Source organism: Syngnathus acus, chromosome 15, assembly GCF_901709675.1.
Source record: "Syngnathus acus chromosome 15, fSynAcu1.2, whole genome shotgun sequence".
Taxonomy (NCBI): Eukaryota; Metazoa; Chordata; class Actinopteri; order Syngnathiformes; family Syngnathidae; genus Syngnathus; species Syngnathus acus.
The window spans coordinates 6,984,667-7,011,414 of record NC_051100.1 but is presented as its reverse complement, the minus strand read 5'-3'; the positions used below and the strand labels follow the sequence as shown (position 1 = coordinate 7,011,414).

Sequence of the window (26,748 nt, the reverse complement as noted above, 5' to 3'; positions counted from 1 at the left end):
AATTTCATGCAAATCCGCCCCAGGCAAAGGCTGAGTGTCTAACACTAATCCTAGGATAGATGTATTTAACTGTCAATTTCATTTGATACATATCCACATTAAAGGGAAAATAGGGATTTCGAAAAACACCTTTTAATTTCTTTGAGGATATGTCAGGTAGACCTTATGGGACTCAAAGTCAATACATTACTTGAAAGACACTGTCAAGTATACACTCACTCATTTCCAATCTGGGTGCCTTTGGACCTCATTTGAAAAATATCATTCATTACAGATGAATCTTTTTCTCATGCCAGTCATATAATGACATACAGAAAAACTAAATGTCTATCTATTAGCTAGCAAAAGGTACAGAAACCTGTGGATCATGAACCTGTTGCTATTCCTACAGCAGAATAAATCATGGCTAAATCCATTTGTGAGTAAATTAAATAATACTAAATTATTTCAATTATCAGTTAACGTCATATTGTTTGTTTGGTTTTGATTTGGACTTGGGTTTATTTTTCTTGTCCTTTTTGTCAGTGTGGTTTTCCTGGTGTTTTTTTGTATGTCTTGTGAGATCATTGTTTCCACCTGTTCTTGTTAGCCCGGCCCTTTGTGTCTTCCAATAAGCTCCCTCGGTCACTTGTGTCTTGTTCAGGTGTATCTTGTTGTCTCGTAACTTTGTCTGTATTTAGTTCCCTCCTTTCTGTTCAGTCTGTTTGACCATTGTCCTTTGAGTTGTGTGCTATGCGACATGCTTTGGTCTGTCGTTGTCAGGCTTTATTTTATGCTCACCAAGTCTGTTTTCAAAGTGTTTTTTTTTTTTTTATCATTTGTTGCCTGTTTTTCTTTAGTTTCCCTGATCAGTAGTGCATTGTTTGGCTCCTTTTCCCTTTAATTTAAATCCATTTTTGTTTGACCACCATCCCCACTTCCTTGCTTCCCTGTACTTGGGTACTCAATTCCCCGCTTTAAGACAGTAAACCATTTTTTGGGACATTGGCGGTGTGAAGTAAAGCTTTTTCCAGTGCCTTATTCAATGTTGGGAAATGTTTGCGTAACAAAGCAAAAACCGCAACAGATGTATTTGAAGTCATTTATTTTTTTTTAAATGCATGTGAACACATGATGTTGGTACCACTCATCACAGCAGTTGATTTCACCATCTCAGGAAAAAAAAAAAATCTTAAATGATCTTAATTCAACTTCAGACTATTTTTGCACATCATTGTGATCCACATTTATTATGCAAAACTATTTGAAAAAGTTCATAGTGTCTATTAGATCTATTTGTAAATCAGCCAGATGCACTCGCTTTGAAATGAAAAACAATTCAATGATAATCAAAAAGAAACCCAAAAAATACGTGCCGCTTAAAAAAAAAAGAAAAGTGAATGGTTCTAATAAGACTATCTCCCACACACCCCCGCATCTTTATAATACAGGCAGGAAAAATAATTTGAACCAAAAACATTAAATGAAATGTGATGTGAAAACAAGACCGCTTGATGGTCAGCTTAACACGTTCAGTACCGTATGCAATTTGAACAGTTTAAGTCAGAGTCTTGGTGAACAAAAGAGGAAATTAAAGCAGTATACAGCATTTCTTTCAAGAGACAGATACAAAATATGAGAAATTTGTTTCATATAGTAGTATTTAGCACAAAAGGAATTTTAGAGGTGATGGGCAACCATGTTAAGGGTCTAGAGCTGGGATTTCCAAACAGTTGTAACTCAAATGGGTCAAAAATTTAGTAAGATACAATACAGACAAACAATTTCTTGGCAAATTGATTTTTCATTTTATTTCAATACATTCTTATCTTTATCACTCATTATTGTTTACTCAAAAAGAATGAAAATGTGGGTGTTGAGCTGAAAAGGTTTAAAAATCTCTGCTCTAGAAATAATTCAGTAAATGCACAATTTGCATACAAGCTTTGTCTTAATGTCTACGGTTCTTTATGCATTTCCTTGGAGGACGTCCTTTGAATTTCAACATCTTCAGTCACGTTGTCCGGGAGCAGACCTCCTTCAAAGCAATAAAATAAAATGGAAGCAAATTAATGACTTGCCAAATTGTACTTTGTAGTCCCCTTAAGTTATGGCTGGATGTGCTGATCCGAGGGTGCGTGCGTATTGAACCTCAGTGCACATATTCATCATCGCTGACGTCTGAGTCATCGGCCTCCACCTCGCCTTCAATCACAGACTTCTTCCCCCGGCAGCATGACACCACCAGGCCGATGAGGAAAGCCTAAGGAAGAAAATGTAAAACACACATTAGAAAAATGCTGGCTGGGGAGTGTTCTGCAAAACAAACAGCTATCCAAACGATTTTAAGGGTGTTTGGGGTGTGTCCCTTTAAATTCAAATGAATTAAATAGTGCATCATCCGCACAAAGCGCCAAAGGGGTTGTGTATCATGGGTGTATTTTGGATGCAAATTAAAAAATATACGCACTGTGCTGAGGAAAAGATCAATAACAACTGGCAACTGTTGTGTTAGATAAGAACAACCTACCCCAATAAAGGCCCAGTTCCCAAAGTAGTAGATGGTACTGAAGAACCAAAACTTGTGGAGGAAAAGATATGACCTGGTTACAATGCATTGGTCTGAAAAGCAAATAAAACACAAATTACTTATTTTGTCCACACAAATTGGTTTGAAGCCAAAACAACCATCTTGGAATGTTTGTATTCTTTCATACATATTCTATAATTCTTGAAATCAAGTTATTCTTTCATTGATGATATCTGTAAAACATCTACATGTATGCTTCCAAGACAATAACATTTTGATAACTTTTTGTTTTTAAGACAGAGCTATTAACTGAATACAACTTTGAGGTGGACTATTGAAATGTCTGTCCACCAGTGTAAACGGTGACCTCACATAATGTTCTGCATTGTACAAGTGCTTAACATGCTCACATAAAAAAAAAAAACACTGGCTATTACTCTAGTACTACATAACTACTCAGGAGGAGTTCTGTTCCATTAGTGTAAGTAAAAAGGACAAACAAGTCTTGGAAAAGAGCAAAGTCGTGTCACTGTCAGTGTAAATGTGACTTTGGAATGCATGAATGTGCAGAGAAGTTATGCGCTGTTACTCACCAAAAAGGTAAAAGCACACTTTAGCATTGAGTTTCATTCTCGGACAGTACGATGGCTTTTTGGACAATCGCAACATTACAGGTTTTCTGCAAGTCCATTGAGATTGTTTAAAATTGGGGTTTATAAGGTTTGATTAGTAGATAAAGCAGAGAATATCGTGTTGCTATAGAGACAATGACAGTTGCTTGGGTATTGACCGGGGTCGAGTATAATTATAATAAATGGGCTGCTCATTTCTTTACATGCAATTTCAACCTGAATTACTATTGATCAAACTGTGTGGAAAATACTCTCAAGTGCCACTCTCGCTTTTCGGGAAAGTATGGTCCTTAGAATCCAGCTGCAAAAAACAAAGTATGTGCCGAGCAAAGCCTCTATATTATAGAAGAGAAAGATGGTGTATCAAAAAGGATGGACTAATGGGGAGAGGGCATTCTGGACCTCCAGTACATTTGAGTAGTATTTGCGGTAGGGAGATGAAACGATCTTCATTGTTCTTGATAGCCATTTGGAGCTTTAGCACAAACTCTGCTTCTTCATGACGTTGGGTTGGTACACAGCTCCTCAGGCGTCTTGAACTCCATGAACAACACAATGAGACCCTGACTGAGCTACGAGACATCATCAGCAAAACAGATCAGCTCATCATTTATTCATAAAAGTTGACTACAGTGCTAACTCGAAAGTTGATAACAGCGTTACGAATTACACCAAAGTTTCTCAGAAAAATACACCTCTAAAGTCAGATAAAACTTCAATTTGAACATGACATGAGAGATAATATGGCACACAAAACTTCAGGTCAATCAAAAGCAAAGGAGGTTGTTTACCTCCAAATGTAAGATGCCAGGATGGGCATAAACCGATTGCCCCTTGCATATAAAAACACAAGAAAGTGATATGTTCATCTTCATGCACAGATAAAACAGAGAGTGGAAGCTTTGGTCCTGAGAAGGAATGACAACAATCAGCTTTAACATCATCACACCTCGGGAGAAAGCTTGTCTATATTCATCTTCGTGACCTCACAATTTTCTAGCAGAACCCGGGCCATCTGCAGCTCTCCAGCTGCTCACCTGAACTTGCACTGCTCCGAATGAAACCTACAGATGGTTCACAACAGCGGCCTGACGAAATATATTATGATGTACACTGCTGACCCGCCTCACCTTGGAATCATTAGCGCACTCTGAGATGAGCACGGGGCAGCTTGTGAAAGTACAGGTAATTTCACCTTGACTCACCACATCTTGGCGAGCGCTGCCCCGTGTAGCACTCATGCATTATGTACAACTTCCATCTCACCATTCAGACATGAGCACATAAAATGTGTGCAATCACTTAACTTACTTACTCCCCATGCCTGTACATATTTTTTTCTACGGTCTCTCTAGTATTGATGAAAGACCACCAAAATTCTCTATTCAATCAAAACATCAAATAAAGTAATTCAAAAATACTTTGAGGTAAAATACTCTAAGGTATTCGTTCATATTCAGGTATTCGTTTCATTTTAGTGACTGACTAGCAATTACCGCATAAAAAATTAAGTAACATTTTTCAATCAAAATATACAGGCAATCTGAAGAGACCTGAAATTTGACTGTCCGCTTCATATAATTTGTTTGCATTAAGCTACAGAACTGACACTAAATGATTATGCTAATATATACATGGGCATCATTGGTTGATGAAAGTAATAAATCCATGTAAGTACCTAATTAAGAAAAAAAAGCCACATATACACACACTGATTAAATTATATGTAGGACATTTCACAGAAAGCTATATGTCCAAAGAATAAATGTTTTTTCTCTAACAACATGAATTAATGGTCTAAAATAATTAAAACAATCATTTTTACGTGACTTACAAAACAGGCATCTGGATTATACATTTGGACTATCTCATTTTTGCAAAAGAACTTGGAAGAAATGGAATATTCCGAACTAAGGGATGTCTGTAGATTTTAAAATGAACAGATGTGCCCAAGGCGTTTGACTGACATCTTCCACAGTCTGAGGCTGACACAAAAGAAAATGACTATTATTTTTTGATTGTGTTAAAAGAGCCTCTGCTTTGCCATTTTGAAAATCGGTTGACACGTTCAAGACGACATAAAAAGCATCTTTCACCCAAAGATCTTTCAACAAACCACAAGCAAACTTCGGGTTGCTAGGAAACAGAAGCAATATGACTATGGATTACACAAATATACTTTCCAGGACAAAGCCAACAAGCCAGCTGACATAAAAAGAAAAACGTGGACCTCAAACAATTTTAACACTAGGCCTTTGGATAATATGACCAAATTGAGTCTGAAGTTCTAGAAAATGCTAAATGTCATTAGATCACGGTTTAATTAGCCAAAAGGGACCCAATACGACCATTAATGAGGGTCACTGATGTGATGATGAAGGCCTTGAATTGAGGACAACAAATAACACAAGGCAGATATACGTACACTGTCCAGAATCAAGCTGGGACAAGGGCAGGTTTACCAACACTCTACATCCCATTTCTCCTAATCGTGTGCTGATATTCAGATTTAATTTTTTCCTTAAAAGCATTTGATGCCTCTGATGCATCATATCTGTAGAGGCAATAAAATGAAAGTTGGGTTGGCTATGTTTGATGTAAAATCAAAACAAGAGTACAGCTACAGTTGGCAATATACGCTGCTGACTCTGGCATGCTTGTGTTTTTCCTACACTCCAAGCGTGAAGAATTCAAACAAGTTCCCTTGGAAATAGCAGTTGAAAGTTAACAAAAAGGGGGTAATAAATGAGAAAAACACAAAAAAATGGGAATTGCTTTGAATATTTTGCACTGGTAAATACCAGTTTGCGTGCAAAAATATGAGCAGGAATCCGAACACTCAAGGTTGCACTCCGATTGTTGCCTTTCATTACATACTCTTCCTCTTTTAATTAAGGTCCAATCATTAAGAATAAAAAAGTTATGGCTGACCTATTGACTATTCAGCAAGCTAATGCAGCACAAAAAATCCTATTAGTTGCTGCAACATTCACAGTTTTTCGCATATGCTATGAAAATGAACGCAGGATGAGAATTTTCAGATTCGGATCATAATACATAATTAAATATTGTTGCACCAGCTCCATTTTAGAAAGTGGCCGTAATGCACCAAAAGTACTTTGTAAGAGGAAAAAAATCAAAGTAGTAGTAGTCATGGCAACTAATGTATAATGTACTGCATACTTTGGAACAACTTAAATTTCTCTTCTGAATGACTTATTTTTGGACTGGTGGAACAAACTCCTGAGCAAGTTTTAGTGTTGGAACAGAAAGCCTGTAACTCAGTCTCTGCTCCAATTTATCCAAAAGGTGTTCTTTTGGCTTGAGGTCAGTGCAGGCTGGTTCAGTTCATCCACACCAAACTCTCTCATCCATGTCCTTTTGGGGTTCACTTTGTGCAATGGGGCAAAGTCATGTTGGAACAAAAAGAGGCCATACCAAACTGTTCCCACAAAGTTGGGAACACAGACATGTCTAAAATCTCTGGGTATGATCAGAATTCCTTTTACTGGAGATAATGGAGCAAAAATGAATGAATAACTACTGTTGAGAGGCTAACCTTAGAGGATTTGGACAATTTTAAGTGAAAAAAAAAAAAACACTAAATGATGACACCACTATTACAATAATTGATTAAATTGATAATCAAATCATTGTCGATTAATCGACTAATTTTGACAGCTCTGACATTAGCAGCATTAGTGGCAACCATGAATGTCTGGACTCTAGAATCTCATACAAATACATGTTTAAGAATAAAACAAGAGTGTTTGGTGTAGATTTTAAACAGAAAAGACAAAAAATAACATCATTGAAGTTTATGTGGGTTAAGGCAGGTGAGTGAATATATTTGGCAATTATAGTGTATTCTGAAACCTGAAATAGAAAAACAATTGTATCACAACGGCTTTGTGTGACTGCAACATTAGCCGGATACATAATGGATAGTTATAGTTGCAAAGATGTACCATACATACAGTTTCATGTTTTTGTGACTGATGTGCTGTAATAAGTGTTGGCATAGTGACAGCAAAAGGTTACATGCCACATTAGTAAATGGTTGTCCATGTTATTATTCTCCTTAATAAATAATGGATGGCAATAAAGATTGCTGAAGAGTGTTCTACATGAAATGGCTCTGTTGTACACTGGCCTTGCTCTCCTTCACTCAACTTGTGGCAAATGAATCTTTGATAATGTACAGCGGGATCCGGCAGCATTTCGCTATTAGACGGCTGCTACCTTACGAGCAAAGATGACACACTCACCCTCAGGCGCATTGGCATCACAGACCCTGGTAGTGCTGAATGAAGTGTTCCCTGAAGTATGGCCCGATGGACTCTTGAGATTAAAGAAACAAACATACATTTCATAAACGAGGCTGACTCATCAAAGTAGAATCATCCCAAAACAGGAAAATGCATATATTACTACATTTAAAAGACTAGAAAATAACCAAAAGCAAAACAAGTATGAAGCGAGATGATTCAATACAGATCTTTTTTCCAAGTAACATAAAGCTCTGTTTCTGAGATTATTTTTCCGGCAAATATGTTCTATAAGACTAGAAATGAAACCAAGGTTTTAGCTTCATTATTTTTTTTAATTGAGCAATATAATACCTTTATAGTTTATACAAACATGAGTTCACCAGATCATTTTAGTTAAGCCAGCCATCAGCAATAATGAATGATATGAGTGGAAGAATCCATCTTCGATGTGACTCATATTTAAAAAAAAAAAAATTGTCTTTGTATTGAGGGGAAAGAGAAAATATTTTTCCAGTGAGATAGAAACACAGCGGTGCATCTAAAGCATGTATACACACCCCACAGAGATCATTTGAAAGGAAGGCAGACCTTCCACATGGTGTGCAATCCAACAAGAACTACAAACGGTCTCTATGGATGTTGAAACCATCAACGGAGCCTTATTGGGGAGGGCGAACACGAAGAAATAAGTGGGATGAAGCTACACAAACAGCTTCCCTCACCTCTATGAGATATTTCTGGCTGCCGTACATCACGTACTGAGGTGCAAGACTGTAGATCATGTAGCTGGTATGGAGAACAATCAAAAGCAAAATCATACAGAGGAAGAGAAGAGCCTGGGGACGTGTTCTTTTGGGTCGAATTTTGTACAGCTGCAGAGGGAAGAAAAGCGTTATTTGAAAATGCATGTGCGCCTCAATATAAAAAACAGAGAGCTGGCGTCTGCATTTACCCTTATCCAAAAGAACCAGATGCCCATGTTGCGAATACCCGCCATGGATGTGAGTACAAAATACACTGTGATGACTGTAATCAGGATATAATCCAATGGAAACACCTGCAAAACCATGATCAGAGAATATCCACCATATTTCACAAAGGACAACCAGACAACCGTAACCACATCAAATGAGGTTTAGTTTATGAAAACATGGGTTCATGAAAAAAATAAAATATTGCTGAAATCCATAACTGAAGGCAACAGTAAACTATACAGTGAAGCATATCTTAACTGAAAATAATCAATTAAATATTTAACTAATGACATGAGAGTATACTTACAGGCTGTAAAGCTAATAGAAGTTCATTCAAAGGATTGGTTAGATTGGTGCCAAAGATTATAAATCCAGAGCTGATACCAGCAGAGTGAAGAGCTTTATCCAGACTAAAACACAGTCACAAAAAAAAAAGACAATGTGAGCAAGTACTGTTTTGTTACCCAATAGATGCAAAAAAACAAAAAGTCATATTAACACAAACACATATTAAGACTTACTTTGAAATGAACAGCGCAACAGAAAAGAGCAGAGCAACCAGGATAAAGAAAATGCCCAGTATAATCTGCACAAAAAAAAATACATATATACAAACAATGCGTTAAAATACGAGAGAGTGATAACAACATAAATGTAACATACTTAGCCAATTTATTGGCCCATGGAAATAAATCTGTCATGTCTTCTGTGAAAGCAACACCATATGGCTTGGGCCTCCAGTTTGGCAACGATGCCAAAGATGACAAAAAGACGCAATGGTGCAGCCCAGACATGCTTCAAGCTTGGGAGGTTAGCGGCAGCCAAAAAAGCAATAAAGGTTATGAAATGCTTGAGGGACATTTCATATTGATAAAAAAATATTGTGCCTGACAGGAATATGAAATTATTGGGCAACTTGTTTGTCTAACATATAGTGTAATTTAAAATATTCTTAATTTAATGAGGTGCGGGTCCATCTTAATCAGAAAAAAAATTGGCTTATTTTTTATTTCTGACTGCCAACTGGCCAACTGGTCATGGCTCAGTGGGAGAGTGCTTCAAAAATTGAAAGCGGGTGAAAAAACAAAGAAAAACAAAAACCTTGGGAAATTCACTGCAATGTTTCGAATGTATTTTTTAGAAGTTATACTTGGTAGATTAAAGTTTAAAAACCACTGTTCAGAAAACATTCCAAGTTTAGCTTAAACTGTAAGTTTTGACATCTTGGGTTGACTTCTGCTTGAAATACTTGCAGTTTGCGAGTGGCATAGTGGGATTTGAATACATCAGGTCCAGTTTGTTATCTTAGATTGGTCCTACGTTGTAGGGCATAGGATGTAGATAAATATGGATGAAATAAAAGCACTGAGGGGAAAGATAATATCTGAAAAATAGGACATTTTCTTTAAGACAAGTACAGCGGTGCTAAAAGGGGAATCTAGAGCAGTCCTCTTTGCAGCATGAGAAAATGCTGACACTGGCAGATTTATAGTATATTGGCTAAGCTGTAGAAAAACAAAAAATTACAAACCATCTGTTAAGGGAGGAAATTAGCGTTGATGTTGTGCATTCCAATCGATCATAAACATTTAACTACAAAATAGTTCGTATGGGGACACTGAATTTGATAGTGGTAATTCATCGGAAAATGAGCCTTACCTTAAAAGGTCTGAGAGCAATACCCATTTTGTTGCAGCAGTTCCTCTCAGCAATTTCCAGGTGTCTCCCTCTCCGCTGTAGGACCTGCAACTTTTCTTCGAGTTCCTGCAGATGGTTTCTGTCCCGTGATGACAAAGGGCGTCCATCTCGACACTGAGGAGAAAAAACAAAGAATGCAAAGTCAGTGCAAAAATATTAATTATTCATGATTTGTTTTCTTTTTGGTAGGAAGAAAAAATCAATATAACACTGTTTGAATGAGAAAAAACAAATGAGAGGCAGGACAATGAAAAAAAAAAAAGGAGTTTTAAGTTTTGAATCAATTTTCAATATATCGATTTTCTTTCCAGTCATTCATTTGTTTAAACTCCTGGATATGTGACATTTGATATGGTAAAACTATTAATCGAGAATAAGAAATGTATTCATATTTTGTGTGATATAAAAATACAAAGTTAAGTAATTTTAAAACTTTTTTTCAGCGTTATTGTAACCTTTAGAGTGTAGAACTCAGTCAGGAAAAAAACTACATCATTTTGCGGAAGAAAAAATTACTAAATTAGATAATATGGTTGGACAAGTTTGCACATGCTTATATGTGGCTGCAATACAGAATACACACCTGGCCTTTTAGGGGAACTCTGACTAACCCCAAATAAAGTTTGCAGTTCAAGTGCACTTTTTTCCTGACATTTCTTTTCCCTTCTGGCAGAAGCCTGATCGGTTTAGTTTCACAATGACTGGTATTTGGAGGTACTCTTACCTCCCATCATTTTGACTAAAGCTTCAGTTAAGGCTAAAGGAAAAAAACCTCCAAAGCATGATGCTGCCACCATGCTTCCATGTAAGTATCTTGTTTTTTGTGTTGTGCCAAACTACCTTTTGTAATTATGGCCAAAACGTTCTATGTGGGGTACATCGGCAATGCATCATAGTAGTTAGCTACAGCAGGGCAAATACATATTTGTATGATGAGGTACAATTCAATCAGTTTAGTTCAGTTCTACACCAGTACAAACTACAACAATAATTAACATATTTTTTGAATCAACATATTTCTGATGGTCTAAATCATACTCCTTATAACGAACTAAACACATTGATCATGCTCAGTGATGCATCTTTGTGTCACACCTTGGATTTCAGCTTCTCGATCTGATGCTCGACATCATCCATGTCCTCTGTGTTCTCCAGGCGTTCATATGCCACACTCCGTGTGCCTTTTATCAGATTCAAAGGCAACACAGACATTCCGTATGCCTGGAGAATAAAAAAAGAAAAGCAACGCTTCCATCTTAATCACACATTATTGTCATGCTGGGTTGCTGCATATGGCGCATGCATCCACCTACACATGCCCACCCCCTGCTAAAAAAAAAAAAAAAACAGTGTGGTGTATAAGCTGAAGGTACGTAAACAAGAACTCAATGAGTATAATCATTTGGAGGCTTTGTCATTTTTGGTTGAGGGAAATTAAAATGGGATAATGTATAGTTGTCAGAACTACTGGTACATTTGCTGCAACCATTTTGTGAGGGGAGCGCTGTTTAAAATCACCGTACTGCAATGTACAGCTTAACAGTGCCCCCATGTGACAGCAATATAGCCTCCATCTGGAATGTGATGCATTTCTCAAGAGAGGGTTTTTCTTTTTCTTTTTTTTAGGGAGGGTATTCAAGGTTACAGTAACGAGTATCAAGATATCGTGACTGATGAATGACATGATATATAATCTTATAAACATCTTTAGTTTATATCATGCCGGATCCAACACAAATATTTGCAGACAGAAAGAAACATGTAGGAAAACAAATTTCAACAGACAACCAAGAAAAATGCTCCTAAGGCTATAGAGACTATTTGCACAAAATTCAAAAGGTGCTTTTAAATCTTTGACATTTGGGCTTTAATCTCCTAGAGGGATGTTTGAACTTTAATTTAAAATGAGGGGCACCTCTAAAACCTGACAACATAGCGATCAATACAAATGAATATAACAGGGGCGAGTCAATGCGCTCTTACTCAGCCTGTCATGTCTCGCTTTTACAAACCGAGCAGAGAGAGTCATTTATGGGCTCATAATAAAACAAAAGGACATGGTCTGTGCAACGAATCTTTCAGCCCTGACAAACATGCTGCCCTCTTTCCTCTACTTTCCAAAAGTCAGGCTGTATTTTTAAAACAACTTTTAATAGTTTCTGCATGTTATGAAGCGTTGTAAGTGTCGCATGGGATACTAAGAAAGGCTAGCCTATTATTAGTCTCGACTGTGGATCTGCGCTACGGGCGAATGTCGCCTCCTGCAATGAATCATGGAGCTCTTAAGGCCGGAGCATGTCCAGAATATCAAATACGCTCATAAAAGGAAAACCTGTCCAAGATCCCCGGAGAAACATCTCCCTTTCCCTCGTGTGCAACAACATGAGAGAAATATAAAAGAGAAAAAGGTGGAGACTACATTTGTAGTTCACATTAAATTGTGCTTGCTCATTAGTTATTTTAAACCCAAAATAGCTCCGAGCATAGTGGGGAGTGTGTGTGTGTGTACGGTTGGACTCGGGGTAAGTAACTGGCTGGAATCATTGAACGACTCTGTTGAGTTGGAAGAGGAGGAACTAGGTAGTCACAGGCATCCTTCACAAGCCTTCCCTTTGTTTAGCCGCTTATAGTAGTATGGCCAAACAGAAGGAAGCTCACATAGATTCTCAGTATCCTTTGATAAAGAGGCCAATCAAGTACAACCGCGCTAATTAAAATATGGAGTACACCACAGTGATTTGAACGAACCACGTTAATGGCATTTCAATACAGAAGGCTCTGTGTAAAGACATTTACAAATCAACTACCGTTTCTGTAATCTGCGAACAAATCTTTGAGAAACTTTTTGCTAATCTTCGATTGAGGAGTACAAAGGAGAACAAATGAACAGACTTATTGCGCCTAAGTGTGGCAGTCGATCGACAGCAAAATAATTAAGCCTTTTCCCTGACACTTACATAATTAACTTTGGAGCGCCTTACCTGACACCTACTGAATAATGACGGGCAAAGTCTGTAAGCTTTTGACAAGGAGCTTGAAACTATCTCCCAAAATGTCATGTCATAGCAGTAAGCCCATTTTAAGAGGTGTATGTTAATCTTATCAATCTTTGTTTATGAATCTCCATTTAACAGTCTACCTCCATGCTTGAGCATATTTACAAATTGCCACAATTGTCAATTGGGTTATAACTTTTTGCAAAGTATATAATATATATGCTTTTTGGTTTTTTTTACTTTAAACTACTCATGAATGTGTTTAAAGATATACAGTATTGGGATCAAGGGAAACTCTAATTCAACATTGGGGAATGAAATAAGGCAAAGAGAATTCCTATGTGAAGGGGGAAAAATATATGACATTGGTGATATTCATTATGTGACCTCACTTACGACATGCAGGTCAATGTCACAGTCTGTTATTAGATCAACAGGCCTTCATCTTCTCAATACGAGGTTAAAATTTACATATGTAGGGCCAGAAATTACTGCGTAAGAGGAAGGTCAGCACACAGGTGAGGCAGTTGACCCATACATCTATATTGTAATAAATATTTTTTTAATGAATTCATTGAGATATTCCACATGCCAGTATGGCTGGATGTGTAAAAAGAAAAATATAAGATACTGTGCATCTGCTACCTCACGATAAATCGAGAGCTACACGCTCCAAGGACTTTGTTTGCAATCACCATCATATCAGAATTAATATTTGTTGTAATTATACTTAGCAAGAACAAGCTGACAAGCTAAAGACAGTGAGGAGCATTACGATGTAATGATAAGAAAGTGCTCGTACATCAGATGTAACCGATATGAAGAATGTAGTTCTACTCCCATTTGAGACTGTAGCTACAAAATACAAAAAAAAATCCCTTTTCCAGCATGTTATTGGAAAAGTCGATTGCAATAGAGGAGTGGTGCAAATCGACGCAGCGCTCTCGCCTCAAACTGTACTTGATCATTAGCCATTCTATTGAGAAGTGTGAGAACAGTAGGTAAAACCCCAGTTGAGATGGATTAGAAATGCTAAAGGGAGATTGGTTCTACAATTTACTAGGTTGTGTATTATTCAGTCAGAGCTCCACATTCAATTGTTGTGTTATTTGTCAAATGGGACTCTAGGCTCGACAGAAATTGGATAGATTGAGGTTGGCTGTCACTTTTAGTTTCACTGCTTGGGGTGATGCCCAAGTATTTTTTCCCGTATTTTGGTTTTCCCCCAGCACTACTGTGAGAGCTAGGCCACAACCTTCACAGAATATTCTTCATGATAACTGTAAGAAATGGCCAGGATTAAAAAACATCTGTGGCAAAGAAATTTGACCGTTGATTTAAAAAAAGAAATCAATAACGGTGTGATTTCTCATATACAGCAAGATGAAAAGATACCAGTGTGACCTCCAAGATGTTCTCAACTGACTGAGACGATATCAGTGAGTAAAGATCAGCATATGCACGCATCGTAAAAAGTACGTGCTGATGTAACGCCAATAACGTGTCATGGCCATACATGGCACTCTCAACTCACTGTGTAAGTGATCACTGCCAGCATCCCGATCAGAGTCAGAGTGCTGATGGAGAAAGCAAGAGCATGTAGGCCATCTGCATGAGGAAAGACAGGTTGACATTTTGAAAATTATTTGACCAAATCATTTCTGCATACATTTCATGTTATAAAAATAACAATAAGGGATAAATAAATAAAAGCTCAAGCTTGGGTGGGGATAAAAAGCAAACAGGATGACGTTTTGCTCAGTTGCACAAATGCAAAAGAAAAAAACAAAATGCCCGAGGACATGCACGCTTCAAGTGTCTGCACTTAGCAGTTGCACTACAGTGATAAGACTCGTCTTACGCGCATAGCATAAAGAGCACCGTATTGTTGAATCTGTCAAAAAACACTCCCACTATTATCAAAGACGCAATGAAGAAAGTGGAGAACATAAAATTCATTTTAATGTATTATTCTGCAAGGAAACGATGAAAACAGGTGAGAATCACAACAAATGTCAGTCATTCACTATTCCTATTTGAATAACGTGTTGCTGTGAAATCGTTAGTGAGTCTCAGCCTTTGATTTCAATATACGGCAGAGAATAAGAAGTGGTATAAATAAACAATCGGGATCTGGGGAATATAAGTAAATTGAGCTGAGGAGTTGCGCCTTTGATTGAAGCATAAAGGCGACCACCCATCAGGCAAGGGCAACTATAGTTGTCACAGCAGCTGTCAAAGGTGGAGTTAGAAGAGGGGGATTGATGAACAGACTGATAGCCTCTCTCCCCTGTCAGGATCCCACCTGTCATAGACTTGTGTGTAAAACGCTACACAGTTGTCATTGCTCTCAGAAGCAACTTCACAGCGCAAAGACAGCCTGTCAGCACAGGTGCTTTTCTACTTCATTGTCTCCTTGACGGGGGCTATTCAATTAGGGGATATTGAGTCAATATTCAGGGTGTGGTCTGTTAATAGCATCTGTCATCGTGTATTGGAAGGAAGGTGAGCGACCTCTATACATGTGAAGTAAAACTTTGCACAAACACCTGCCATGTTGGTTATACTAGTTTTGATGCTGTAGTAAATGGTTCAAGGGTAAAGTGGTCAAGTCTTGGTAGTTGAATCCATTTATTTTGAAATGATCAGATTTACAAATTGTAATTTTAGTCAGTTAAAAATAATGACTTTTTAAAACAAAATCACCCCAGCTCTAACTGCAACCATGGCAAAGTTGAGAAAGCAATTCAATTCACATTGTTCTCAATGCGCCAATCATAATAGATGGAACATTACTGTAATTGTCATGAATATAACATTTAAATAATTTAGATCCATTGACCTTCGTGACCAGCCACGACAAAGCAGTCGGTTACATTATGTGCACAGGCATCGCTTTCCTTAACATAATTAACCTCACATCTGGAGAGAGTAGAAAGAGAAGGGAGGGGGTGGATTATAACAAGGATGATCCTCACATTTCCACGAAGGCAGGCTGAAAATTTCCCCCTGTGCCAAGGGAGGAAGGTTAGGAAGCACGCATTGGGGGTCCCCAATAGTATAACATAGCAGATGGCTCAGCTTCCTTCTTGATCTGCATATGGCAGAGGTCCAGAGGACTCCTCGGAGTTCACATTTGAACCCTAGCATATATTCATGCTATATTCATTTCAACAAGTGAAGACATCTAAGGACTGTGCCGTCACTGTTTTTGTATAAATTCTTAAGGCATTTTTTATTTGGGGGATTTGGGTCACTTCTTTCTGATGTTATTTTTAAAACAAACAAGTTGTCCTTGATGAGACAACCAGATGGCGATGCCATTATACAGTGTACAAATCATCGAGTTTACTTTACTGATGTTGTTTATACCATTACAAATTAGCTATGTGCTTATTTTGAATCCCGTTTTACCCTTTTATTTTTCTTTTCAGACATTAACACTAGCATGCAAATGTGTGAAATAAAAACATGCGAGTGTTGTTAAACTGCACAGCAAAACATTTTGCTTACCTAACAGCCTCAAACCACAGAGTCTGTTAACTAAAACAGTCAGTCAATAAAACAACAGTACTTACGGCCGCTGCCAAGTTCCTCAAAAAGGTATTGAACTTTCTCCCACTGTGTGGCATTCTGTTGTGGTGGAGCCTCCAGGGGCACAAATGCTCTGAAAACACAACAAAGATTTGCAACGATTTTGGTATGGTTGCATACGTTAACAAAAGGGTATTTTAGAAACTGTTGACAATGCGACAATAATTCCTTTAAGATGTGTTTACAAGAAGTACATACACTTCTTTTTTGTCTTTCAACTCCAAAAAGTACCTTCTCAACCTGTGCATCCCGATCCCCCTAAAAATAACACTGCCCAGAGTTCCCACCTAATCTCGACAGGCAAAGACTGTCCCGATAGAGCTGAAAGGTTTTAATCACAATTGTATACATGCGGCACTAAAAGGTCAGAAACCATTTAAAGGTTAACAAAAGCTTTATAACTCAAGCAAGATGCTGCGGAGTGGACTGTCTCCCAACAAAAGCTTGGTGTCTCCTGGTGGCAGTTCAGGGTGAAAGCGAACACGTTGTTCAAAATAGAGGGAATGAAACCATTGTTGGAATAAAACTCCAAGAGTTTCAATCAATGTAGTGAACATTTGGATAAATTGCATGTCTCGGGAAGATCGTTTTAGCTGAATTCAAGACATCAGGAAATCGATTGTGTTTTGTAGGTGTTGCCTATAAAATAAGCACACTTGACACTGTATATTATGGATTGAGTTAAAAAACTTTTAGTTTCACATATTTGCCGGCATGTAAATGTAGCCAAGCCATCTGTTCCATACAGATTGGTAACAGGCAGCTTGTATGTTTGTGAACAAGACACTTTATGACTTAGTACAAATACTTAACATCTATTTTGACAATATGGAGAGATTCAAGTAATGCACTTGATTAAAACATTGTTAAATCGAAAATCTGCCTTATTTAAAACTCAAGACTTTGTCTTTCCCTTTCCAATTGTCAAGCAGCAAAATAAATTACCATAAAACTTACCCAATTAATAGCAACACCACGCAGACAAGTACAAATCCAATCGTGTACTTCAGAGCGTTTTTGACTTGCTACAATGAAAGAAAAAAATGAACCGGTCAATCATGTCCATCAACACAAAAATAATTTATTGCGCATATGGGAAATACGGGGAAAGGGTTCACAGTCCATTAAGCAAATGAAAATTCCTATATTACTTTCTGCCATTTGGGCATAAATCATTCTTTCAGTGCTCGTTCCATATACATAGGTGCATTCTCCCGTCCAGATTTCTGACGCACTGCCCGTGTGCATGCTGTAAGCAAATGCCGACACACCACGAATCCAAAAATCAAAGTAAAACTAGCCCACAGAAAATTATAATGTTGGCCTGATTCATGTTAGGATAATACCTTCCCATAAAAGTAGGCACGCTGTAAGGAATGCTACTTAACAATATGGTCATTCACAACTGCAAAGAGAAATCCTAAGAAGACATAAGAAAAGTCAACCGTTACCTACCGAGCATCTGTTGACATTGTCATCGTCTCTTTCTTCATAGTAGAAATAAACAAAAGGGATCCATAGAAACACACAGAAGAGGATGATGGAGTAAAGTGCTGTGAACAGACATCTGTAATTAGTGTTATTCTTCCATTTGACTTTTGATTTCTTCATTAAAAAAAAAAAAAACAGCGAAGAATGCTCAAAACAAATCTGCATTTTTTGATAGGGATAAAATACAATAAAACTTGCTCATGCCACAGACACTTGCATTTTAATACATTCTCACATTCAGCATCAATAAATATTACTTTTCTCATGGAAGCTTGAAATTGTCATAAAATGTAATCTAATTGCAAGGATGTGAAATTTCCCTTGACAAATTAAGGCACCAGTGAATATGCGCCAATTAATTTTTACGAATATATTTCACCTTTTTCATACTTCCACAGTCATAACCTAATACAAATTTTCATCTCCGTCAGATCATTAAGAATATAAATGTTAAAAAAAAAAAGGGAAGTGGTTTTAACATGACTTTTTGCACAAACATTTTAGTGATGGCTTTAAATAATGCTTAGCATTAAAAAATAAAGAACCTTCAAATGTTGTACATGTACAGCACACGCCAAGGCAAGGGTGTTTATTTCTTGTTTTAACCCTAAAGGAGAGGGTGTAGTGGTCATTTATGTGTTTATGGCGTTAAAAAAGGAACCAATTCTACAACTTTATAACTGAAAATTCCCAAGGAAGATTGTTCATATGTAAATTACCCAGAAAAGCCCAAAGCCCAGCTGGCACTTACACTTGAAATGTTCAGAACAATGTCTACTGACAATCCCGAATCACTTTGCAGCATTATTTATGAATTAAAATTGTTAGCTGTTGAAGACAGAAGGAACTAACAATTTCATCATGAGAATGGCTTTCAAAACAACAAAGGAAAATTATGTTTTAAATGGTTGGTCAAACAAAAGAAGGGATTTTAAAATGTTCGTCTGAGCTGCAAAACACTACTGGGTGCTTGTTCAAAATCGACTATATTTTACAAAATGTTCTTTCTCCGACAAATATGTCATCTGTTATATTTTCTCGTTTTTCTTCCCTGGATATTCATTTGACAGTGTTATTTTCAATAAATATGTGTTTATTTTGCCACTAAGGTATCCATTTGCGCTCATTCACAAGTAGATAAACTGACTTTAGGATGATGTTGAGAGGTGATAAATGCAAGCTATACTCGATATGCAGTCACTGGCATATGCTTTTGGGTTACGGCAATGGGTCAAATTAATCATAACACCATGAATATTAACATACTGAGAGAACGGGTCATACTGCATTACCATACATCATCTGTTAGTCTCTAAGCAGATCTTCCACAGGGTCGGAACAAATGGCTGGGGATAAAAGTTTAGCACATTTATCCCCTCTGACAGAGCAGAGGACAATATAATTAAATGTGCTCGTTTACAAGTTCCCTATGTTTTGGATGGTGTGTTGTATTGTACTCACGGGGAAGGGGAATGAAAAGAAAAAGACACATTCAAGCAGATTTTGCATATAATGATGGAGACACAAAAGCCTGTGTGTAATGAGGATGCAGTGTGGAAACAATATAGAATGTAAGGTAAGCACCATCGACTATATCATTGCAAGCAACAGAATCCCTCGTAGAGCCGCGTAAGGCTTAATGAGAAACATTAGACCCTTGTCCTTTCCTTACCATGGCTGTCCACAAAGGTATTAGAACCTAGACTCTTGTCCCATGCTGACAGGTGAAATATATTACATTTTATGCTAAAATTCAATGCCGGGGGACATTTCTCTCTGAGACGCTCCTTGACAAAGGACTCCAGAGACGGATGAAAATATCTGTCTATGCAGGCACTTGCTGAGAGGTATGGCACTATGACAAGAATGAGCATCTCTGCATTAGGGAGATACCTTGTGGATAAAACTATGAGTGAGGGTTGGAGGGGTTTAAAAAGCCCATCAGTACCTATCTCAGGAGCTTCTTTAAACTGAGAATATATAGTAGTTAGAATTGCTCATATGGCATGACATTTCCAACAGAAGCTCCTGTTTGTATTCCTTGTCTGCATTAGTCTGGTTGATAGGACTATTGACCTTATTCCATGAGTTTATCTAAACAAAAGGCTTTATATTTGATCAACTGTGACTAGTGACTAGTGATATCCCTTAGGTGTCGTTTGACGCCAACCGGATAGCTCGGGGCTAGATAGATACCTTAGCTATGTATACGTATCTAACTGGATGGATGAAAGGATGGATGGATTGATGGACTGACAAGTGGATTGATGGATGGATGGATGGATGGATGGATGGATGGATGGATGGATGGATGGATGGATGGATGGATGGATGGATGGATGGATGGATGGATGGATGGATGGATGGATGGATGGATGGAGTGCAAGAGATGGATGGATGGGTAGAGTGCAAGATAGGTTGTGAGTGGAGAGGAAAAAAAACTGATAGTAGTTCATTTACAAGAGCACGGCATCCTTTTGACCTCCTCTCTGCAAATGGCAAAAATAAGAAGAGGAAGCCAATGATTTATTTAGAAGGGCCCAGGGGTATTTTGCCCTGTTGCTAAAGGGTCTTCTACACTACTACTTTGAAGCAGTAAGCAGTCAAAGGAAATTTATAAATGGACAGAGTTGCAAGATTGAATGACACGGCTTGCTTTCAAAGTCACGGATTCATCAAAGATCACAAAATGCTATTTGAGCTCGAAAATTAGGGGATGTTTGTATAAGTCATTCATTCAACGTACACATTATATACCATGTATCATGAATATTATTTATTGCAATATGGTAGACGCATCAGCAAAAATATTGTTAACCCTGTGTAAATGAAAAAAAAAAAAGAAATAAAAAATAAAAAAGAATTGAGGACTGCCAAGGTCGTCAATGAAGAAATGTGCTGCCAAGTGTCTGAAAGCTTGGTCTCAGTCCCAGGTCATGGGGTCTTGCGACAGAATAATGATTCAAAACACAAAGCTAAATGCACCAAAGAATGACTAAAAGACATTGGACTTTTCTGAAGTCGCCTTCTGTGAGCGCTGATCTAAATTCTATTAAGCATCTGTGGCAGGAGCTGAAATATGTCTAGAGGAAAAAAAAAACTTTCAAACTTGAGAAAGCTGGAGCAGTTCATTCATGAAGAAAGGGCCCAAATACCTGCCATGTGCAACAAAACATTAAGTTGTGAAATTATTTTGATCTTTTAATGCAATACAGTGTGTTGTATTCATAAACTTTAAAGGTTTGATTTGTGAGGGACCCATGTATCCAACACACATGGAGCTTGGTCTCCACCTACTGGTAAATAGAAAAGTCCAGTGTCCCTTCCTCAATATCTTTACACAGTCTTGAAATGGGCATCATAAAAGGTCACATTTAGGTTTTGATAGGCAGAATGATGTCAGCTAACAAGTCCTCTTATTGTGCACTGCTCCCCTTTGGCAGGGGAGATGAACGTAGGTCACCCCTATATGACGGTAGAGTGACAGAAGAATCAAATGTAAATCTAAATAGGCCACAAAATGGACTGATCAGTTCATTACATTTTCCTTTTCTGCCACCATATCCAGAAGAACATAATCTGAAATGAACAATGCAGTCTGAATCCAGTTTAAGATAGCATGAACAGTAACACACGGCAGGGCAAATAGCATCATAAGCAGTTGTGAGATGCTCATAAGAGGTAATTTCTTATCACGCAGAGATTCAGAATCAAATACTTTAAATTGTTAAACCAAAACATTGCCTCCCTTAATGCAGAACAAATTTAACAGCTACTCCATAAACACACTTTCCAGACCATTTGGCCAATAATGGAATTAAAAAACACTGAAGGGATACATCCTTTAAGACTGAACTTACTTAATTATTCATGTCTTGATTCTAACCTAAGGAAGGTTTAGATTTGAGGATATGTTTAATCTAAACAAATCTAATTTGTATGTCCAGGAGACAACTGGCTACAGTCCCTAAAATGTTACATTACCACGCACTGAAAACAGTCTTTGAAATGTGCTTTGAAAGTTTATTGTCGTATAACCGGTGGAAGTAGTTCATTGGATTGAGCTGTCGTAGCAAGGAGACAGCTTGTCATTTCTTAACAGACGGTGCATAACAGTGTTGCTTGGAGGCACTTTAGGCTAGCAGCTGTTGGAAAATGTGTGATCGTGTCTCCAGGACGGCTGAATTTGCTGTCATCAGAGACAGCAGACTCAAAGCCAAACACGCAGGCCAATCATTTCAGTGCGACATCGTTTGATTTGTTTTATGTTAGAGAGTGATAAGCAAAACAGTCTGGATTCGGGCCCTCTTATTGTAATCATGGACAAATACTCTTATAAACATCATGTGCTATCTTGGGGGCTGTGTTCTTTCACCATTTTTTTAAGCCTTGTGCTAGATTGGGTTTGTACAGTGCAATGGAAGCAACAAATAGTAAATCATTTATTCCAGGTTAAAACTTTGTCCAATAATATGTGGATAGAATATATTATCGTTTGCTGGTGTTGCCGCTCAGTGATGACATGAATGTTAATGCTTTTCTGTCTCTATGTAATTAAATCCTTTAGTCATTGGTAAATTGGTCATTTCCATTGCTTTATTGCCAAAAACCATGTCCTTGGCTTGGAAATTGTGCTTGATGAGGTGATGAGGTGACAATGCAAACAACTGGAGGGGTATAAGGAGGTCACCAGTGCGAGAACAATGTGAAACTTGTGAGGTCCCAGAGTCAGACTAAATAAGACCTATGTGGAAGTGAAGGACGGGCCGCAGCTGTTATGATCTACATAAAGGACATTTAAGTCACACAATATGGGATTCTTGAAATACAGCTGTGTGTGTAATCTTCTAAAGTGGAAGACTAAGGGAAAGTACTCACCGTAATATCCATACAGAACAGTATCTTCAATTTGGGCTCTTGTCTCATTGTTTATAGCCCATTCCTAGACGATGAGGCAAAAAAAGACTATGAAAATCAAAAGTATTAGGACCCACTTTTTTTTTTCTTCTACTAAAGCTGTGTGAAAACATTTTTAGATATCTGCCATGCATCTCTCTCCTGTTGTTTTTTTTTTGCTGTTCTGCTGACACAAGCGCAGAATCTCGGTTGCTAATCGGCCAGCGATGCCGTAAGTCACCGTGGTCCCCCACAATGCATCTTGGTCGGCTACGTATGCTTGATAGGATGCTGAATTGAGTGGAGGTGGGCGGTGAGGAAATGAGCTCAAAGGTTCCCCGCTGCGGCAGCCGCCCACTGAACTAGGGCGAGATGGCTGCCTGGCCACCATGGACATTGTCAGCGGCCGTGAAAGTGTGAATATAATTTGGTAGGAACTAGAGAGCTCACACTTAAGAGGTACATGTGTACCCGCCACTGAATGGTCAATCAACAAGCACTTTTAATGGTGGTGGATCCAAATCCTTTTTGTTATTTATTTAATGTTTTGATTTAATCACAAAACAAAGCTTAGTGTTTTATGTGCAGTCAACACAAAAGCAGACAATGGGTTTTTCCCAGCCTGCACAAAACAACAAATGACATGCTGTTAAAAAGAAGTTGTCCATACACACACAGTCTTCAAACACATACAAATGTAACAGAATTGATGAGCCAAGAAATGCATTAAGCTTTAAGACTAGACAATCTATATTGCTGAGTTCTGAAAGAAAATTACAACCTATTTAAAAGGTGCCTAAGGAAACCCAATTTCTTTGATCGAATTTAGCGAGGCTATTAGACGAGCAGATACAAACCTTGTAGGTGCCATTCGGGTACTTCATGAACGAGACGAGGAAGATATCCACGGGAAGAAGTGCAGATGTTATTAGCGCTATAGCCAGTGCACATATTGCCGTAATGGTTGAAACAACTTCACTCTCCTGGCGACTTTGAAATTTGCGGATGTAGACCCAACAGAAAGCAAGGATGACCTGAACAGTAACATCAGATAAACGTTAGTAAATATAGCATTCAACATACTGAGAGGTGAAACTGACAGATTGCTGAGTTCAAAAAGCATCATGTTCTTTCTGTAGGTTTGCTGGCTAGCTTTCAGCAACACATAGCTGATACTGGGAAAAGCCTCTATCACCTTATCCGATTACAAAACACAAGTTAACGCAGGATATTCAGTTGAGGGCTGTGGAAAAGGTTAAGGCCACGAGTTGTGAGACACACAGCATGGAAGCAAAACTCCAGTTTCAACATTGACATTAGGGTTAAGATTAAAAAGAGGCAAAACTGGTCCCAAACTAAAGACCATTAAAAGCTGTTGCTTCCACAAAAACTAGTGGTGAATACATGTCTGTCTGTATATGTTCTTTCTGTATGTGTGGCTGCTCATATGTTGCATCAGCATTTATTTGCAAGTTAATTCATTCATTTTTGTTAGTCCAGCTATGGCTTTTTGTACCCACAGTACATTAGAATTTGTTCCATAGTAGTCTAAATTAGAAGACTTTGATTAGAATTATGTTGTTGTTTTTTTGTTTTTTTTATTGCAACACTAAAATAAAATGCACTTTGACAAGAAGAAGCAGTAACAATCTTGTTTGGTTGTATTTGCTGTCACCGTTTTGTTGTTGAATTTGAAAACACTATCCCTACAAAAGAGATGGCCAAATAGGATACTTTCCAAATGACAAGGTCAAATTCAAGGCACATAAGCAGGAGGAAGCGAGGACACTGTTAACGCTAGTCCCCTCAGATAAAGGGTTGCCACTCTTAGGCAGGATCAATTAAAAGACAAGCAGCCTTATGCCCTTCTGCTTGTTTTTTTGTTTTCTCAGTGATGATGCAAGCTTTGAATCTAAATCAGAGCAATGTTTGGTGGTGTTGATGCAGAGGGCAGTCAATAGTAAGGAAGTGTAGCAACTTTAATGGCAACCAGACCATTTCAGGCTAAGCCAATAGTCACAGCTAATTATGCACTAAGCCTGCTGAGCTACTTTAAAGACATTCATTTCAGCACTACTGTACTCACTCTGGGACAGTCTAACATGCTTAACGCAAGCATAAAAAGAAGCTTGACGTCACGTAATGCCATAAAACTGTGATTGATTTTGAACAGTTTATTTGGACGTAGGTCCAAAATAACCACAGAAAATCGAACAATCCACTTCAATCCATACTTTGGCTCTGAACAACAACAAAATAATACAATTATACATAAAATCAGACTACTACATAGTTAGCACACACTGAAAAAAAATAAAATGAATGCACTATTTTGCACCACAAAGTACGGAGCTCTATAAAAGCTCTCCAAAATTACTCTGCTTATATTTTTAATCATTTTATCTTTACTAAGGGACTATATTATTTTCTTAAATACTTTTCATTACAGAAGAAAAGGCAGACATGTTTACATAAAAATGCAAAATTTGAATGGAAAGAAGCAGAGAAATATGATACTTAATGTATTTACATACATTAAGATTAAGATTAAAGTCCCAATGATCGTCACACACACACCTGGGTGTGGTGAAATTTGTCCTCTGCATTTAACCCATCCCCGTGTGATTTTAATCCATCCCCTGGGGGAGAGGGGAGCAGTGAGCAGCAGCGGTGCCGCGCTCGGGAATCAGTTGGTGATCTAACCCCCCAATTCCAACCCTTAATGCTGAGTGCCAAGCAGGGAGGCAATGGGTCCCATTTTTACAGTCTTTGGTATGACCCGGCCGGGGTTTGAACCCACAACCTTCCAGTCTCAGGGCGGACACTCTACCACTAGGCCACTGAGATGGCCTACATATTATGATACATATTACATACATGACGGGAAACAGTGTGACTAGCTTTAAATATGATGGTATGATGTAATTGTTTGTAATATTTGTAACAGGCAATGTACATCGTTAATATTGCACTTAAGATTGATTCGAAGAAACTCATGGATAAATAAAAAATGACATCTGTCAGAGAAATCAAAATTTAATATTTCCCAAAACGCATTCAGCCCGAGGTTGAAGTGGGCATAAATAGATAAATTTGGGTGATGATTAATCCCAGTTTTTCAACCATAAGAAACGTTAAGGTTACGCCTTCGAGGATCAATAAATTAAGCATTGATAAAACTCTTGGGAAGATCGTTATTTTAAGACGTTGAAGGGAGCATGAGTACAGAAGAGCATAATGTTGATATACGTAATATACATAAAAACTATGATCAAACCACAAACCTGCCATATCTAACACAATAACGTAGATGCGCAATATGGCAAACCCTGGTTATAGTATATTGAATATGCACGTACAATTAGAAGATTCAGATTGTGCAAAAATAATAAACATCACGTGGATAATGAAAATGACAAACGATGACAATCAAATCCAAGCGACTGTCGTAACACGGTAGCTAGCCATGTTGACCCGACACACATTAATCAAGCAAGTTAAGAGACGCAAAGGTATCTCGGGCAATGATTTTTCCATTCTAAAAATGATGGTGTAATGAGACAAATGCACAAAAGTACTTACCAATAGTATAAAGGTGAAAATAGACCAACCAAGAGCCGACTCGGAGAGAAACGACTCAGCAGCCATCTTCACTTCCTACAATAACAAAACCACGTGACTGTGGTG

At 37.9% G+C, this 26,748-nt stretch overlaps 1 protein-coding gene across 2 annotated transcripts; it reads right to left on the bottom strand.

Annotated features, from left to right (window-relative positions):
* Positions 1-1,067: 1,067 nt before the first annotated feature.
* Positions 1,068-26,748, bottom strand: lmbrd1 (LMBR1 domain containing 1). Of its 2 annotated transcripts, XM_037271064.1 has the most exons (17): positions 26,644-26,748; positions 23,919-24,095; positions 23,044-23,107; positions 18,130-18,227; positions 17,632-17,699; positions 16,659-16,747; positions 14,615-14,688; positions 11,180-11,305; positions 10,046-10,198; positions 8,908-8,972; positions 8,694-8,796; positions 8,365-8,469; positions 8,135-8,284; positions 7,410-7,482; positions 2,510-2,601; positions 2,131-2,242; positions 1,068-2,017 (listed from the first exon to the last, which is right to left on the bottom strand). In XM_037271064.1, the coding sequence occupies exons 1-16, from the start codon at positions 26,707-26,709 to the stop codon at positions 2,132-2,134; spliced, it is 1,614 nt and encodes a 537-aa protein (XP_037126959.1). In that variant the 5' UTR covers positions 26,710-26,748; the 3' UTR covers positions 1,068-2,017; position 2,131. The 2 variants fall into 2 exon arrangements, with proteins under 2 accessions (XP_037126959.1, XP_037126960.1); XM_037271065.1 differs by having other exon boundaries at positions 1,068-2,242.

Bases quoted from the DNA above. Each gene is read 5' to 3' on its own strand.
- lmbrd1 (XM_037271065.1), bottom strand. From the start codon at position 26,709: ATGGCTGCTGAGTCGTTTCTCTCCGAGTCGGCTCTTGGTTGGTCTATT. The intron at 11,306-14,614 runs GTGAGTTGAGAG...TTTATTCTCCAG, and splicing joins TGGCAGTGATCACTTACACA to GCATACGGAATGTCTGTGTT. The intron at 10,199-11,179 runs GTGTGACACAAA...TTTTCTCCTCAG, and splicing joins TCGAGAAGCTGAAATCCAAG to TGTCGAGATGGACGCCCTTT.